A 15,054-nucleotide genomic window follows, 5' to 3' on the forward strand; every position below is an offset into this window, starting at 1 on the left:
AAAGGTAGGATTTTTTTCCATGAAGGTCATTTCATATTCTGTCTTAATAATCCTGCTATAGCGATCGCTCCCCCAATTTAAATGCCCCAATCGTCCAGAGGAACCAGGCCTCATACACATCCTGACACAATCTCCAGGGGTAGTGGGACACAGGACATTCCAAGAAGAACTGCAATAGCTGACAGGATCCGATGAAAAGACGTGGCAACGGTGTCATCTAGGATCTCGACGACAGTCGAAGGATGATGATTTAATAGTCCTGTGTAGAGGCCTATTCCTTTTGTGGTAAAAGGTAACCGAGGTTGAGCGTGGAAGTGTTTTCATTTCAAATGAACCGCCGCACAGAAAGCAGGACCCAAGGACCCCGGAAAAGGAATCGTCCACGCATAACTTGTCGGCATTGGGGTTGCCAGGTTTTGCAAAACTGGGTATAAGGTCTTTCAAGTACGTAAGTGCGCCTGTTTTACAAATGTTTGTGATTAAAACATGTACTACTACTACGCTTAGGCCTACTACAGTAGTAGGCCTAAGCGTGACCGTTATTTTGGTCTGCTTTTGTGGTGAGAGTGATCGAGCCACATGGCATGATCTATATATTTCACTTTGTTATATTAAATTAAACACACATCACATCATCTCCCAAACTGAACTGGGTGACCTCATGTCCAGATAGTGTGCTCAGAATTTCCAGAATTGCCCATAGCTTTTGCAAAGATAAGCACAGGAAAGTAGCCTACGGTTAAATACAAGGTCTGCTAATAATATACCCATGGAAGCAATATGGCTTGATTGTTTCCATTAGGGTCTTTTGCACTTAATCGAAATGACAGACAAATACAATAAGCTACTATGCAATAACATAATATATAAACGAGTAGAAATCACATATGTATGTGATGTTTTTGCATAATAATAATAAAGCTTTATTTATATAGCATCATCTCCCAGGTACGTAGGTCTACTGTCTATTTGAATGACATTAAATGTTTCAATGAATTCGACACTATAGCTCTGGAAGTCAAGGACCTCAATGGAAACAAGCCATAGGTAGGCTTTATTGTGTTTAAACCCTCTAATTTGCAGACCTTGTATTGAACTGTACTGTGTTTATTTTCTGCAAACTGTTAATAACTATTCAATCAATCGTATTCAATCAATCAACAGTTTGGGGGGGGGGGGTTACTTTTTACATGGATTGTCACCATTTTCCAGACATGTTTTAAATACTAAAAACACCAACATAAAGATGATGTAAAATAATGAGCCGTAAAATAAAAATAAAACCGACCCGGGATTTGGCGTTACAGAAAAGGTGATAACAGTCGATAAATCTGGCAACCTCGTTCTGCCATCTTTGATTGTGAGACAGGCCGCGGCGCGAGCAGCGGGGCCTCACTCAACTCAACCACAGAGAAACCAAACCGTCTCACACGAGATAGAACGGGGTGAGGGAAGACAGAGGAACCACGGGACGAACCCGTAGCCATTCCCCGTTAACGTCCGAACAAAGAGAGAGGACGGGCTGACAGTCTGAAGGGACGTGCAGGAATAAAAACAGGACGAGGAGGACGGGACGGAGTGTAGACCAGAGCAGCTTGCTGGTGGCCAGCGAGCTAAACGAGCTAACCATCGTTAGCCGAGCCAGGCTAGCAGGCTAGCCCACAGCTTTTGTAATCCGCCGGCTAGACACACACACAGTCACATACACACAAAACCAGGCCAAATTCAGACTTCTAGTCAGGGCAAACGGGACACAAGAGGACAAAGAAGAACCGACTGGCGGCTGGCTGCAGGTGGGTTGGCACGGCCAGAGATGTTGTAATGCGTCCCGTGGCATGATTTTGGGTGTAAATGTCCATGATGTTCGCAATCAGCGCTAGCTGGTTAGCCCGCTGCGCTGTGAATGAGTGTGTGGATGTGATGATGGCGACCGGGACCAAAGCGAAAGTATGTTAAAAAGCGATGCACGGCGCCCGGCCTGCCTCTGCCTGCCGCTCAGCACAGCAGCACGGCACCACGTTGCACATCTGGAATCAAAACCCGTCTGGGGTTGCCGGCAGATTGAGGAGTGTGTGTTGGCGGTTTGCAGATAAAGTCGCTGCGGTGAAGGCATTATTTGGGGCCGGGTGAGTTCCCGGTGGAGAGGAGAGGCCCGTGTGTGCGCGTGTGTGTGTGTACCGTCCAGAACCACTCTGCCCACCACCCAGTAATCTAGTCCATGAAGCAGCAAGATGGCCTGACTCATCTTCAATGCCACCGATTTATTTGATAGAAACATGAACGAAAAGTACAATTTGGGCTAGTCATATGAGCTGACAGACCTAAAGTATCTTTCTCTGACCAATTGTGTTGGATTTCCACATTTAGATGTTGGCATATTTATCTGGATTGATGAGCACTATGATTTGTCAATCCGTTTAGATGATGGTACAGGAAGCATTCAAGATTTCCCTGCACTGGGGGGGTACATTTTTTGTGCATCAATGTACAGCTCCAGTCGAGTCTGGCCTCAGGGAGTGAATGTCTTGAAATGATTCAATGGCGATGTCATTGAATCATTTATGACATCTCAATCGGCAGACTTTGAGAATGATTGAGTGCACCGGATTCACAATGCTGTTTCCTGATTTTTGATGGAGGAGTTGCATTTTCGTCCTAACTAGATGTGTTAAAGGTTTTGTAATGCACAAGGGATTTGATGGAAGTGACTTATTGATTTAAGTCAGCCACTGTATTTAATCGGATCATATATGTACTGCGGGCTGGAGATGGAAATATGCCTAATTAAATATAGAAACATGGGGCCAAAAATCTTGCTAGACATTTCCTTGTGACTAAAAGTCTTAGTGGATTTAAACTTTGGTTAAGTATGTAAATCAAGCAGCTGACAGGCTTTCCATTTGTTCGATTAATCATTCCGTGAGCTTATTTTTCTTTAGATTTATGTACATTGTTTTTTCTGGCATTCATGAATCATACCAGAGGCCAGCATGTTTTTTTCATGAATGAATGAGGTTAAATTATCAGTGCCTTTTATGTCTTGTTTGTCTATCTGGGCGGCAGTGAGATAATATTACAGTCCCTTCCCCAAGGGCCTCTCCCGGTCAGGGGTATTGATGGTCCGGTATGGCAGAGCCACAATAGTTTGAGGTTGGCTGACAGTCCTTATCCTTCACCACACCCTGGCCCACCGCATCCTTCATCTGTATGTGACTAACAGACTAAATGGTTAAGAGGAGTGAGTGTAGGGAATAGGGACTAGGAATGGCAGAGTACCGGTACATGGTATTTTTACTACTTTCTACCGATAACCGGAAGGCTCGGCCCAGAACACTTGCCTGAGCGGTTCTTGTATTCTAGTATTTGTTTGAATGAGGATACGCTTTTAGGCATAGTGTTACTGAGGTTCTGTTACGTTTAGGAAAATGGTTAGGTTTAGGCATAGTTTTACTGAGGTTACGTTTAGGAATATAAACTAAAGATATTGGACTTCTCGACTGTCTCTTTTTCACTGCATCCTTCGCAGTCATTTAAAAGCTTAGAAATTGTGAATTGTGTGTCTTTAAGGTTCAAGGAGTTTTATTGTCATTCCATACAAGTACAGAAAGAAATGTGATTACCCAGGTCCTGGTCAGGCATAAAATAAGTAAAATACAGTACGTCTAAAAACACTAAAATAATTAAATGAATTTGGCTGAACTCTCCCATATAGTTCAAAATACATTATTAAAAGGCTTTTTAATGCATTTTTAAGAACCTGTGAGTTGTAGCAGAGAGTATAGGGAGCCTATTCAGACAACAGAGCTACTCGCTCACTGACCAGTCTCTCTCTCGCAGTGATGGTGTGTGACACATGATATGTGGTGCCTTCCTGTAGAGGGGTGGCATCCTGACCAGGGGCAGGAAACTTAATGTTTTAATTAATTTGCCACAGTGGCCAAACTGGCTACTGGCCATGGCTAATAATGGCTTGAAAATGTACCAGCCATTTAAAATTCCAAATTGAACTCCCAAACTGTGGTTGAAATGAACAAAATCATTTGCCAAGAAGTGCTAGCCTGCCAGTGTGTGGCTGATCTGTTCGCACTCCTTGTACAAAATACATTAGTTGAAGCCAACACATACTCACTATTCACTTGGCAGATCCTGCTTAGCAGAAATACATTTTCGAGGTATACTGGCCGCTGGACATTCGATGAAAGGAGGACACCAAAAAAGTGTTTACTGTAATGTAGTAACTGCAGGGAAGAAGTCAATGTAAGTATCAGACAATGGGAACTTGAGCTTAACCAGTTGAGGGTATGGAAGTGGTATTTGGTTTGAAGATTCTAGTTTTCTTTTTTCCTAACCTTGCCCTTTGCAGTCTCCCCTCATTGTATTTAGTCTTTTTCAGTCTCCCCTCATGGTTTTATCAGTCGAACTGATAAAACCATCTGAGAAGTTGAGGAGATGTTTGATGTTGAGTTAACTGTTGCAATCATGGCTTGTCCTCGGCTGACCCTAGTATCCAGGATTCAGCTGTGGTTCCTCTGGCACCTAACGGAAGTAGGGAAGTAGGGGGACCATTGTCACTCTTGTCTGCCTTGCACGTTATCAACCTGAACCTCGTTATTCGTTCTTTCCATAACACCTCCCAACACGCACACCGTTTGGCACAAACCAGCTGGCCTTTTGTAAGTCGCAAATGAACAAGTGTTAAAATGTTATATATATATATATACATACATACACACATAAAACTGCATTTCTTTTGTGTGTGTTTGAGAGTGTGTGGTCCAGAGGGGTAACACTGCTGTTAGCAGTGGCAGCGCTGCATGGCTGCTTCTACTTCATTTGAGGAGAAGTCCCCTTGCAGGAATGCTGTTAGCCAGGGCAAGTTTTTCAAAGACTGAGACTGTCAGGTGCTCCACTGTCTCTGCCCGGCAACCAGGACCATTCTCCATCAATTATAAATGACCCCTGAGTTGACTGTGGGAAAGAGACAGAAGTTCCAGTGCAATATTTCTATCCTTGTACATGTGTACACTCTTGCTCACTTTCTGTCTTGCTTCAGGTTTTTCCCTTCTGCTCTACCTCTTGAACACTCCACACACTCACACAAACTTGAAACTACTCTTCCTTCACATCCCCTGCTGGTTATTGCTCTGTTTCTCCTCCCAGCCTCTCTCTATTGGCTACTCTGCCTGTTGTCGTAGGTAGTGCAGGCATGGCAACAGGACATGCCCCTTTGAGCAGAGAGAAGGTAGCATTCCGGTTGTGGGAAGAATCACTCACTTCTGTCTCTCTCCCTCTCCATCATACTTGTTTCATTCCTTCACTTCACCACAATAACACAGGCTTCCCTGCCGCTGTATGACTCAGTGTTATCTCCATGCAGTGTGGCTTTTCAGCCCTCTGTGTGTTCTTTGCAGAGCAAGTGGCTTTAAGTTGGCCTGGTCTCAGCAGCACTTTGAATGGAAAGCAGCTGGCAGCTGATATCGTTTCTTGGGTGCATATTTTAAGAGGGTTAAGCCGGTTTTGATGATGCCTCGCCTTCCAGTATTTTTGAGGGGTGCTAGCCGACCTATATTCAGCTATAGTGTAGATTTTGTCCTAACACAAATATTAAATGCCATTGACAATGATTGGAGAATTTACGTCATATGAAGGCGAGCAAATTGGCTGATTTGTCCTAACAAACATTATATGCCATTGACAATGAATGGAGAATTTACAGTACGTCATGTGTCTGGGCAAATCGGTATATTTGTTAAATTCCCATTGACAATGAATGGAGAATCTACGTAGTATGTGTCTGAGCAAATCAACATGTTACATCATGATGTACAATGATAACTAAGAGCGCCCTTCAGTTCACATGGGTGTGATTTTTCTTATAGTGAGGTCTTGTAAGCAACATCCACGTCAAGGGTTTTCAGTAAAGTATACGGACGTAAAACTGCCAAATCATGAGCATAAGAAGGGGGTGAAAAAATGGTGTCTAGAACTAATGCCAGTCTTCCTCATGTTTGCCTTTTATCCCCCCCCCCCCCCCCCCCTTTACCTCCTGTGTGTCTTAGGAAGCTGGTTCTGGGGGTGAGACCAGAGGACCAGACTCGATGAGTTTCCAGCGAAATGACAGAGAAGTCAGGGCAGAGCAGCACCAAGGCAAAGGATGGCAAGACAAAGTATGCAACCCTTAGCCTCTTCAATACCTACAAGGGCAAATCTCTGGAAACCCAGAAAACTGCAGGTGAGTTCACACACTGACACTCTTATCTGCATGCAGACACGTGCATACATACTGTACACACACGACTATTAATATCAGCAGAATTAAATACCCTACCATTGCCAGCGAGTGAACTGTGAGGCACACAGTGTTTGACTTTGCATTCATTGATAGCGGGTAGACACTGGTTTTGTTTCATTACACACAGACTCGGACATTGCCTATCTTGCTTGACATGAATGTCTTGCTTGACATGAATCATGATATAGAAAATCAATTTTGTACGCACTGCAAACATGCGTGTCACTATCCACAGTCCTCACTGTATAGTGCCTTGCTGGATAATTTTATAAAATGGCATGAAATCAATAAAAAGGGTAGTTATCATGTCTCTGTGTGTGCGCGTGCAATCTCGCAAACCGATGGGTTTTGTATTTTCATAGGTGTTGTTTCATTTTATAGTGGAAGTCAAAGGCAGTTGGATCGGGCTGAAACCTTGCACAAGTAGTATGACGTAATCTCACGTAACATCTTTCTTTACATTCTAATTCTAATTGTTTTTGTCCCTGACTGCAGTGGCTGCCAGACATGGGCTCCAGAGTTTGGGCAAAGTTGCTGGCAGCCGGCGCATGCCCCCTCCGGCCAGCCTGCCCAGCTTGAAGGCGGAGAACAAGGGCAACGACCCAAACGTCAACATCGTCCCCAAGGACGGCAGCGGCTGGGCATCTCGACCTGAGGGAGGGGAGGAGAGGTGACATGAATGACACGTGTACTGTACACGCTCGCACATACAAAACCAAAACTAATCATTGCATATACGCCGCTAGCGGTACCCCTTAAACTGAGGCAGCAGAAAAAACGTGTGTGTATGCAGTGTCATGTTTGTTGCAGTGTTTCATATTTATGCACACACAAACACACCTACATATGATACAGCTCTTTCCCCAAGAAATGTGACTCCTCCTTTGTGACTCCTCTCTTTGACGTCCAACCCCTATTGTTGTTTTTTGCACCACAGGCAGCAAGAGACTCCCCCGCCTCCGACCAAAGCACCAGCCCCCCCAACTCCGGAGCTTTCCATTGGGGGTAGCCGCTCCTGGGCCAACAGCAAGCCACAGACACAGCCAGAAGGTGAGTAAGATCCTAACTAATTATACCCGGTGTTTAACGTGCTCACATAACATGGATGTTTCATCTAGGGATGTGAACGACTCTGTATTTGGCTAAATTGATTCATCCAGGCCAAAAATCTACGTGTCTGTCGATTTCTTTCACCCTTTTTTGTGTGCTGTGCAGCAGTTGAGGAGAACACAACTGTGCATTCCTTTAAGCAACACAACTTCTACAGCTGCAATTTGCATCAAAGCCCCAACAATAACTAAATAAATAGACTTTTTGTAAACAAGCGACACACAAGGCTGTATCAGCAATGATGTTGGAAAGGTGGAAAAGTTGAATGACTCATTACCTGGGTAACATCTTCTGATAGTTGTACTTGAATGTTGACATGAAAAACGACGTAGTAGGTACGCTCTTCCGGCGTACCAGTGTAAATTATTCCGCCCTCCCGTCAACACACATCTCTCCAACGAACTGTAGCAGCCAATATCTTTTTAATATCTATGGGTGCACCCACTCCATTGAACAGCAATGTGTGTCCCTTTGTATGCGTGCGTGTGTGTAATATGTATGTCTGTTTAGAGTACCAACGGGTAACAAAGTGGTGCTGTTGAGCTTCACACTGTGCACAGGTGCATGATGGGAAGCTGAGTGTTTAGCAGTCATGTGGCGCTGTTGAGCTTCACACTGCACAGGTGCATGATGGGAAGCTGAGTTTTTAGCAGCCATGTGGTGCTGTTGAGCTTCACACTGCACTGAGTTTTTAACAGCCATTACATGATTTTGGGAGTGACAGTACAGTAGAGTAGAGGGACCCCCACACGGTAGCTGTCATTTCTCAACTGTTTCGGACCCGGGCGGTCCCGCATAAAAGTGACAGTGATGTCACTTTTATGCGATACTGAAGGAGCTGGAAGCTGGTTATAAAGATACCAAGGATTCCAAGGATTCCACAGATCAACTCGTCAACGGCGGGGCTTTCCTAGAACTGGGTGGGATCAATAATCAATAATAACGTGTCAAAGACAACGGGGAAAACAGGGATTTTTCGAGATGATAGACTTTTTCTCCACATCCCGAGTTTAATCATGAAAATGGTGCTCGGTCTCATGTTGCTGACTGTTGTAATGGCGTGAATTTGAATAAGCCTAAAACCTAGCTCTATCACTACACTGAATCATGAAACAAAAATGCCGTAAGATGCCTTTTAGACAATGACTACCTGTGTTGGAGTTCTGTAGTGTTTTTTCATTTCATTAATAGAACATGAGAACGGCTGAGCATTGAGGGTTCATTATTCCACTGGAGACCAAACTGTTTTGTGTGTAATGATGGCATCGGCTTAAATGACAAATAAGTGTTTTTTTACACTATGCCGGAGAAGTCTGTGCCGAAATGGCGTTTTTTGGCTGCCTGTACTGTACCCACCTAAAATGTATCCAAAGGATGTTTCTGTGAGTGCTGGTGATCCTTCAACTTTTGATAATGGCTGCGTCTTGTACAGGGGTTCCTCGTGTGAGCAGCCAGTTCCAACAGGAGTTCCCCAGCTTGCAGGCGGCCGGTGAGGCGGAGAAAGCAGAAGGTCAAGACGAGGAGCCTTATGGACCTGGCCCCAGCCTTAGACCTCAAAGTATGGCTGCCTACTTTGGCACACAAACCCACATGCACACAGGATGTACATTGTCTCACATAAACATTGTCTCAGTGCATGTTTATTGATTGCTTCCTATTTCAATGGCTGCTGCCCGGGGATCATGCTCTCCTTGACAATGAGAGTAGGTCAAGCAAAATCAATATCTGTGCATTCTCAATTTCTCCTAGATGTGGGCAGCTGGCGTGAGGGAGGTGGGAGGAATCTGATCACTGCGCCCAGCCCCCCTGAAATGGAGAGTAGGGCACCCGAGGAGGTCAGCACAGGCCTCGGCACCTCCTCGCCCCCTGGGGAGATTGAGGAGCCGGGCCGGACCCTGGCCTGTGATGGCCAGAGGGAGAAGAGGGAGACCAGGGAGAGGATTCCCCTGCCGGGTCCCCCGCAGCCCAAACTCAATGGGGGGCAGCAGCCTCCTGCAGGCGCACCACCTCAATTACAACCTCCGTTCCGGAGCATGATGCCACCTTATGTAAGTCTCAACATAATGAACATGTCCTCTGTAGGAGTTGGTTCATAAATCATATACTTAAAGGACCACTTCACCACTCTTCAACCCATCTTCATATAATAGGTCCTCACTAATAATCATGAAAAAATGGCACGATTTCTTTCTACTCAGTCTGTGTCTCATAGGACGACTGTGGACAGTTTAGAAACTGTCTTCCAGTGACATCATCATTAGGCAGATCTTTTTTTTTTAAACAAGATTATTTTTACAAAAATATTTAGATTTTCGTTATCGTGAGAATGATGGCTTCCATTTTCATTTTTTTCATGATTATTAGTGAGGACCTATTATATGAACATAGGTTGAAAAGTGGTGAACTCGTCCTTTAATTTCTGGATTTGGCTGGGTTTTTTATTACGAATTCCAGAATATATGATTCTCTCAAGACATTGGTAAAAAGAAAAAAAGCTAAGCTCAAAACAAAATTATTATCACTCAAAATCATAGTCTGTTGCTGCTCTGCATCAACTGCCAAAAGAATCTTCTTTAATCACTTGTCAACAGGGCTGTTAACTTCAACATGTATTTATATAACACACAAGCGAGCTACAAAATGGAAAGACGAAAGTGGAACAAGGAATATTTGCCCAAATTAGACAAATTCTGTTTTTGTAACGTCTACTCTGCATGCATGGCATTTCTGATAATTCTGACTCAGTCTCCGTCACTACAACCCACAACATGGGGCACATTATGAACGTGGACGACTTCGCAGAGCGTAAAATGACCAGATTGCTGCAGTGGGGCTGAATTGTGTTCTACTAGTTCTCAAATGTTTTCGTGCCAACCCCCAAATTCATATACATTTGGCCTCAATCTGAAAATGTTTTGTGCCAGGGACCCCCAGAAAAGAATATTCAACCTTTAAAAAAAATGGCAGATGTACAAGGTGCGCTTGTAGATCTGTCATTTTTGAATAGCCAACATATTAATGGATAAAGTGATTGAAATGATTGTGATGTTGTATTAACAACAAGGACCCCTGGGGGTCCCTGCACCCCACTTTATTGACCACTGTTCTATAATACAGGCACACACTGTAGTGTTATTTAGCTTCTCTTTCGATTTCAATCAACATGAAATAAGACCTATAAATAGGCCATCCACCATCGTTAATCGTTTATCTTTCAAAATGAAACCCTGCTGTGCAGTGGCGATGTGTTTTGCAATGATTTATCAAATGTTAGAAATCATGTGAATTCAATGCACAGTATCGATGCTTGTGAGCCGCATAGTTAGTTAGTGTGTTCATGTTGTTAAGCTATGTAACGACGTCAAGCACTAATGGGTTATTTACCACTGTAACACTACAGTGTGTATCTTGGCTTGCATTGAAAAATTATATGACCACTGACCAGTAAAATTGACATGTCTAGACATTCTGTCTGGCAGTTTAAAATCCCGGCGTGACCTCTAGTCTGTACTGACTATATTTTCAGTGTGACAGCTCTTTGTGATGGTCTAAACTAAGATTCATTGGTGTTTCTATGCAGATGTTCCATGCCTATCCTCGAATGCCGTTTGTCCCAGGGCAAGCAAACTTCAGATTCCCTTCGCAACAAGATGGAGCCAAGTGAGTTCACAGCCCTCCATATGTTCAAACATGTTTTTTTCAGCCCCATAACACCTAACAGTATCCTTGGGAATCGACTGTTTCCAAGCCATATGTGGCCCACAGGTTAGGAGCCCGTCTCAGTTTCCTCTGTACTTGAAGGGTTTTCAGGCCAAGGACCCCTTTGCAGAGAGAGAGAGAGATGACCCCCCCCCACTATACCCACTACACATAGATGTGTTTGACAGCACCATCCTTGTGTAGCGTTGTGTTGGATTAATGTTAATGTGCATTTTCAGACGGTTAACTACTTGCAGTCAATATTTAGAAAACTTGTACTTGATCTGCTCCTTTTTCCCCCCCCTACACCAAACCTCTTTGCCCGGAAATGGTTGATCTGCAAGCTCACGTCTTGTGAGGCGTTGTGAGCTTGTAGATCTGCTATTTTCAGCTAAAGTTCCCCTCAGTAAAGGGATCATGCTAGGGTATCGAGTGATTAATGTAAAAGAACAAAACGTATTTGGTGGCCTCCCTCTAGCAAGGGGTTCTAGACGGTTCTAGACGGCTCCGACCTGCATTGGGCCACAAAACATACTGTTCATTACAAAGAAAAGCTGCATTAAAATGACTGTCTTTGTGGTTTGCTCAGGGCCCCTCGGCCTATTCGGCCTCCCCAGGGTCCCCCTCAGTCTTGGCACCAGGACCCGGACCGACCCTCCATCATCAGTGCCACCGAGCTCAAAGAGTTGGACAACCTGGACACGGAGGCCGACGAGGGCTGGGCTGGTCAGTAGCTGATGGATTCATTGATGTATTGACCCCATTCTGTACGGGGAACCCCTTTTGGTGTTTAAACCCATTTAGGCCTGACCTCAACATTTTTTAAATTTTCTTCTAAATCCTCCAATTTTCTGAAATAAATATTTTCACGATTTTTCAAAAACAAGCTCGTAGCGCGCCACTGTGGCGCGCTATGAGCTTGTAAATGGTAAATGGTGCATTTATATAGCGCCTTTATCCAAGGCGCTTTACAGAGATTGTGCATTACATTCACCCATTCATACACCGATGGCAGCGGAAACCATGCAAGGCACCAACTAGCACATCGGGAGCAATTAGGGGTTCAGTGTCTTGCTCAAGGACACTTCGACAGTAACTCTGGGGGAGCCCGGGTTCGAACTGGCAACCTTACGGTTACCATCCACTATCCAGGCACTCTACCCCTGAGCCACCGCCGCCCCCACTATAGATCTACTATTTTTCAATAGCTAAATTACACCAAAAGGGGTTCCCGCCCAAAATGGGTTAAGCATTATGTTATGCTTTCCCTATTGAAAAATAGCAGTTCTACAAGCTTGTATGTCTGTTGTTTTTGAAAAATCTTGAAAATGTGGTGTAAATCTTTGATTATATATTATTTCAGAGCTGACGTTTTAAGTCAAATCTTTGCTTCTGAGGGGTTCCTGGAACAACATATTTTCAGATAGGGGTCTGTGGCCAATTACATATCATTTTTGGCGTCCTTGACATGAAATATTGAGCACCACTGATACAGAAACATGGGTATTTCAGAAAACTGTCAGGATTTAGAAGACTTTTTTTTTTATTTCGACGTCCGGCCTATATGGGTTAAATTGCATATTTTATTATCTCTATCTACTATTGTGTTGGTGAATAGAGACAAAGTTAGGCCAGCGAGGAGGAGGGATAATATGGAACGCCATACTATGGATGTTGTTCTGGGCAACGGTGTTCTAATCAGGCAGTACAAATGATATTACATAAGATTCGTTTTTTGTTTTAATTATAAGTGATATTTAGAAGGAGGCAGATTTGCACCTCAAATGTCCGATGAAGGTCTTACGACCGAAACGTCAACTTGATAAAGAGACCATTTTTTGCAAGATCCAGACAGTGTGTGAGACATTTCTTATTTTAAATGATAAAATAGAAAGGAAATTACTTTAGTTAGGTTGACAGGGAACTGGCCTCTTGTCTTATACTAGTACTATGTCTCTTTCTGTCCAGGTGCCCAGTTGGAGGTGGACTACACAGAAAAACTTAACTTCAGTGATGACGAGGAGAACCACGCTGCTAAGGAGAAAGGAGAACATTGGTAAACCATTTGGCTTCGTTTCACGATTTGTCTCGTATAGCGGATAATTTTTAGGTGGTGGAGGTTTTTAACTGGAAATTATTTCTTTTCCAGGGAAAAGGAATCGATGGGTAAAATGGAGCGTATGAGATCTCGGACATCAGACAACCAGGAGGGTTGGAAGGAAGGGTCGGGGGACCGTGGAGCGCCATCTCCTGGCAGCATGGGGCAGTACAATAAATGTGCACCTCCACAGGACTATAATCAGGTGGGACTGATGTGCACAAAAATTATTAAATGATGTACTTATTGTGTTCTCAATGTGCTGCTGCTTATTATCATTATTTTCCATTGATGGTCAAATGTGCAAAAAAATGTGAAGGTGAATGATGATGATAGCTTAGTTTACGTAACATGCAAAATGTCCTATGACATGCATCCTGACTTCTGTGCTAGACATTGTTTGAATACCTTATTATCATTAGAATGAGTCGTTTTGATAAATTGTTCCCTTCTTTTTGGTCAGGGTGGTGGTCGTTCGGTGAGTGGCGTTTCCCACCGTGGGGCCAAACCACTGACCAGCGCACCGCCTGCTGGCGAGGAGGACTCGGAGGCCTGGCGGCTGAAGCGCAAGAAGCAATCGGACCTCACTGAAGCCGTGGAGCGAGCCAGGCTGAGGCGAGGCGAGGAGGAGAGACGGATGGACGAGCAGCGGCTTGCCGCGTGCGCCGAAAAACTTAAACGCCTCAATGAGAAACACAGGCCGGTATCCGAGACCAAACCCACACCACCACCACCCGCCGCCGATGCCACCAGTGAGGAGAGCGGAGCCCTTCGAGAGGCAACGCCTCCGCCATCGGCTCCGACCCCCGCTTCCAGCCCTGCCCCCCCTTCTATGCCGATTGCACAACCCCAGCCCCCAGTCATGCAAGCTCCTCTGCCGGACAGGGAGAGAGAGAGGGCGGAAAGAGAGAGGGCAGAGAGGGACTTGGCAGAGAGGGACTTGGCAGAGAGGGACTTGGCAGAGAGGGACTTGGCAGAGCGGGACTTGGCAGAGCGGGACTTGGCAGAGCGGGACATGGCAGAGCGGGACATGGCAGAGAGGGACATTGCAGAGAGGGACATTGCAGAGAGGGACATGGCAGAGAGGGACGTGGCAGAAGGAGAGAGGGAGACGATGGAGAGGGAGAGAGTGGAGCCCATCTTGGAGGAGGAGGTTGACTTGGTGCCCTGCCAGCCCATTTCCCCTGTCCCCTCCCCTGTCCCCGTGCAGAGGCCCGTTGTCTTAACCCCGGAGCCTCCGAGTGGACCGGAGGACTCCTTGGCCGAAGAAGGGCCTCTGGTGGAGGAGAACCAAGCTGACAGGAACCCCACTCCTATCCGGGACTATTTCAACATAGACGACAGCAGAGGTTAGCTCACTCATGGAATCTGATGCATGTGTGTGAAAGATTTAGAGATCGTTGCTGTCAGGCCTAAACCTCCTAATGTCCATATTCTAACTCTTTGTGTATTGTTTTGTAAAATGAATGCGCTATTGCTTCCAAATACATGATTCCAAATACATGTATGTGTGTGTGTGTGTGTGTGTGTGTGTGTGTGTGTGTTCCCAACAGTGGATGAGCCCCACCTGTCTGTGCCACGTGTGGAACCCCCTACTGGGGAGGACAGCCCTGTGGTACCCCCAGAGCTGGAGGGAGAGGCTGGGGCCGCCATGCGGCCTGCTCTTACCTCGGGATACTCCAAACAATTCCAGAAGTCTCTGCCTCCTCGCTTCCTCAGGCAGCAGGTTTGTGTGTCTGTATAGAGCAACCTGTACTCTTCTCCCTCCTGTGTGTCAAGCGGTGGAATGACCTCCCCCAATCTTACAACCACAGTCGCAAAACTCTTCTGACTCCACCTCAACCCCTAGCACTCC

General features: G+C 45.2%; 1 protein-coding gene across 2 annotated transcripts in view; it reads left to right on the forward strand.

Moving 5' to 3' along the window:
- Positions 1–1,359: 1,359 nt before the first annotated feature.
- prrc2c (proline-rich coiled-coil 2C) overlaps positions 1,360–15,054 on the forward strand; it is a 39,591-nt gene continuing 25,896 nt past the window's right edge. For both annotated transcript variants that reach the window (XM_083767572.1, XM_083767573.1), the window contains exons 1-12: positions 1,360–1,793; positions 6,060–6,232; positions 6,788–6,962; positions 7,230–7,342; positions 8,835–8,960; positions 9,152–9,450; positions 10,983–11,062; positions 11,691–11,827; positions 13,070–13,157; positions 13,251–13,404; positions 13,663–14,548; positions 14,753–14,925. In XM_083767572.1, coding sequence (XP_083623698.1) covers positions 6,115–6,232; positions 6,788–6,962; positions 7,230–7,342; positions 8,835–8,960; positions 9,152–9,450; positions 10,983–11,062; positions 11,691–11,827; positions 13,070–13,157; positions 13,251–13,404; positions 13,663–14,548; positions 14,753–14,925 — 2,349 coding nt within the window. In that variant the 5' untranslated portion in view covers positions 1,360–1,793; positions 6,060–6,114. The remainder of the gene's footprint in view (positions 1,794–6,059; positions 6,233–6,787; positions 6,963–7,229; positions 7,343–8,834; positions 8,961–9,151; positions 9,451–10,982; positions 11,063–11,690; positions 11,828–13,069; positions 13,158–13,250; positions 13,405–13,662; positions 14,549–14,752; positions 14,926–15,054) is intronic.

The sequence above is a fragment of the Protomyctophum parallelum genome (genome assembly GCF_964188405.1).
Source record: "Protomyctophum parallelum genome assembly, chromosome: 6".
NCBI lineage: Eukaryota > Metazoa > Chordata > Actinopteri > Myctophiformes > Myctophidae > Protomyctophum > Protomyctophum parallelum.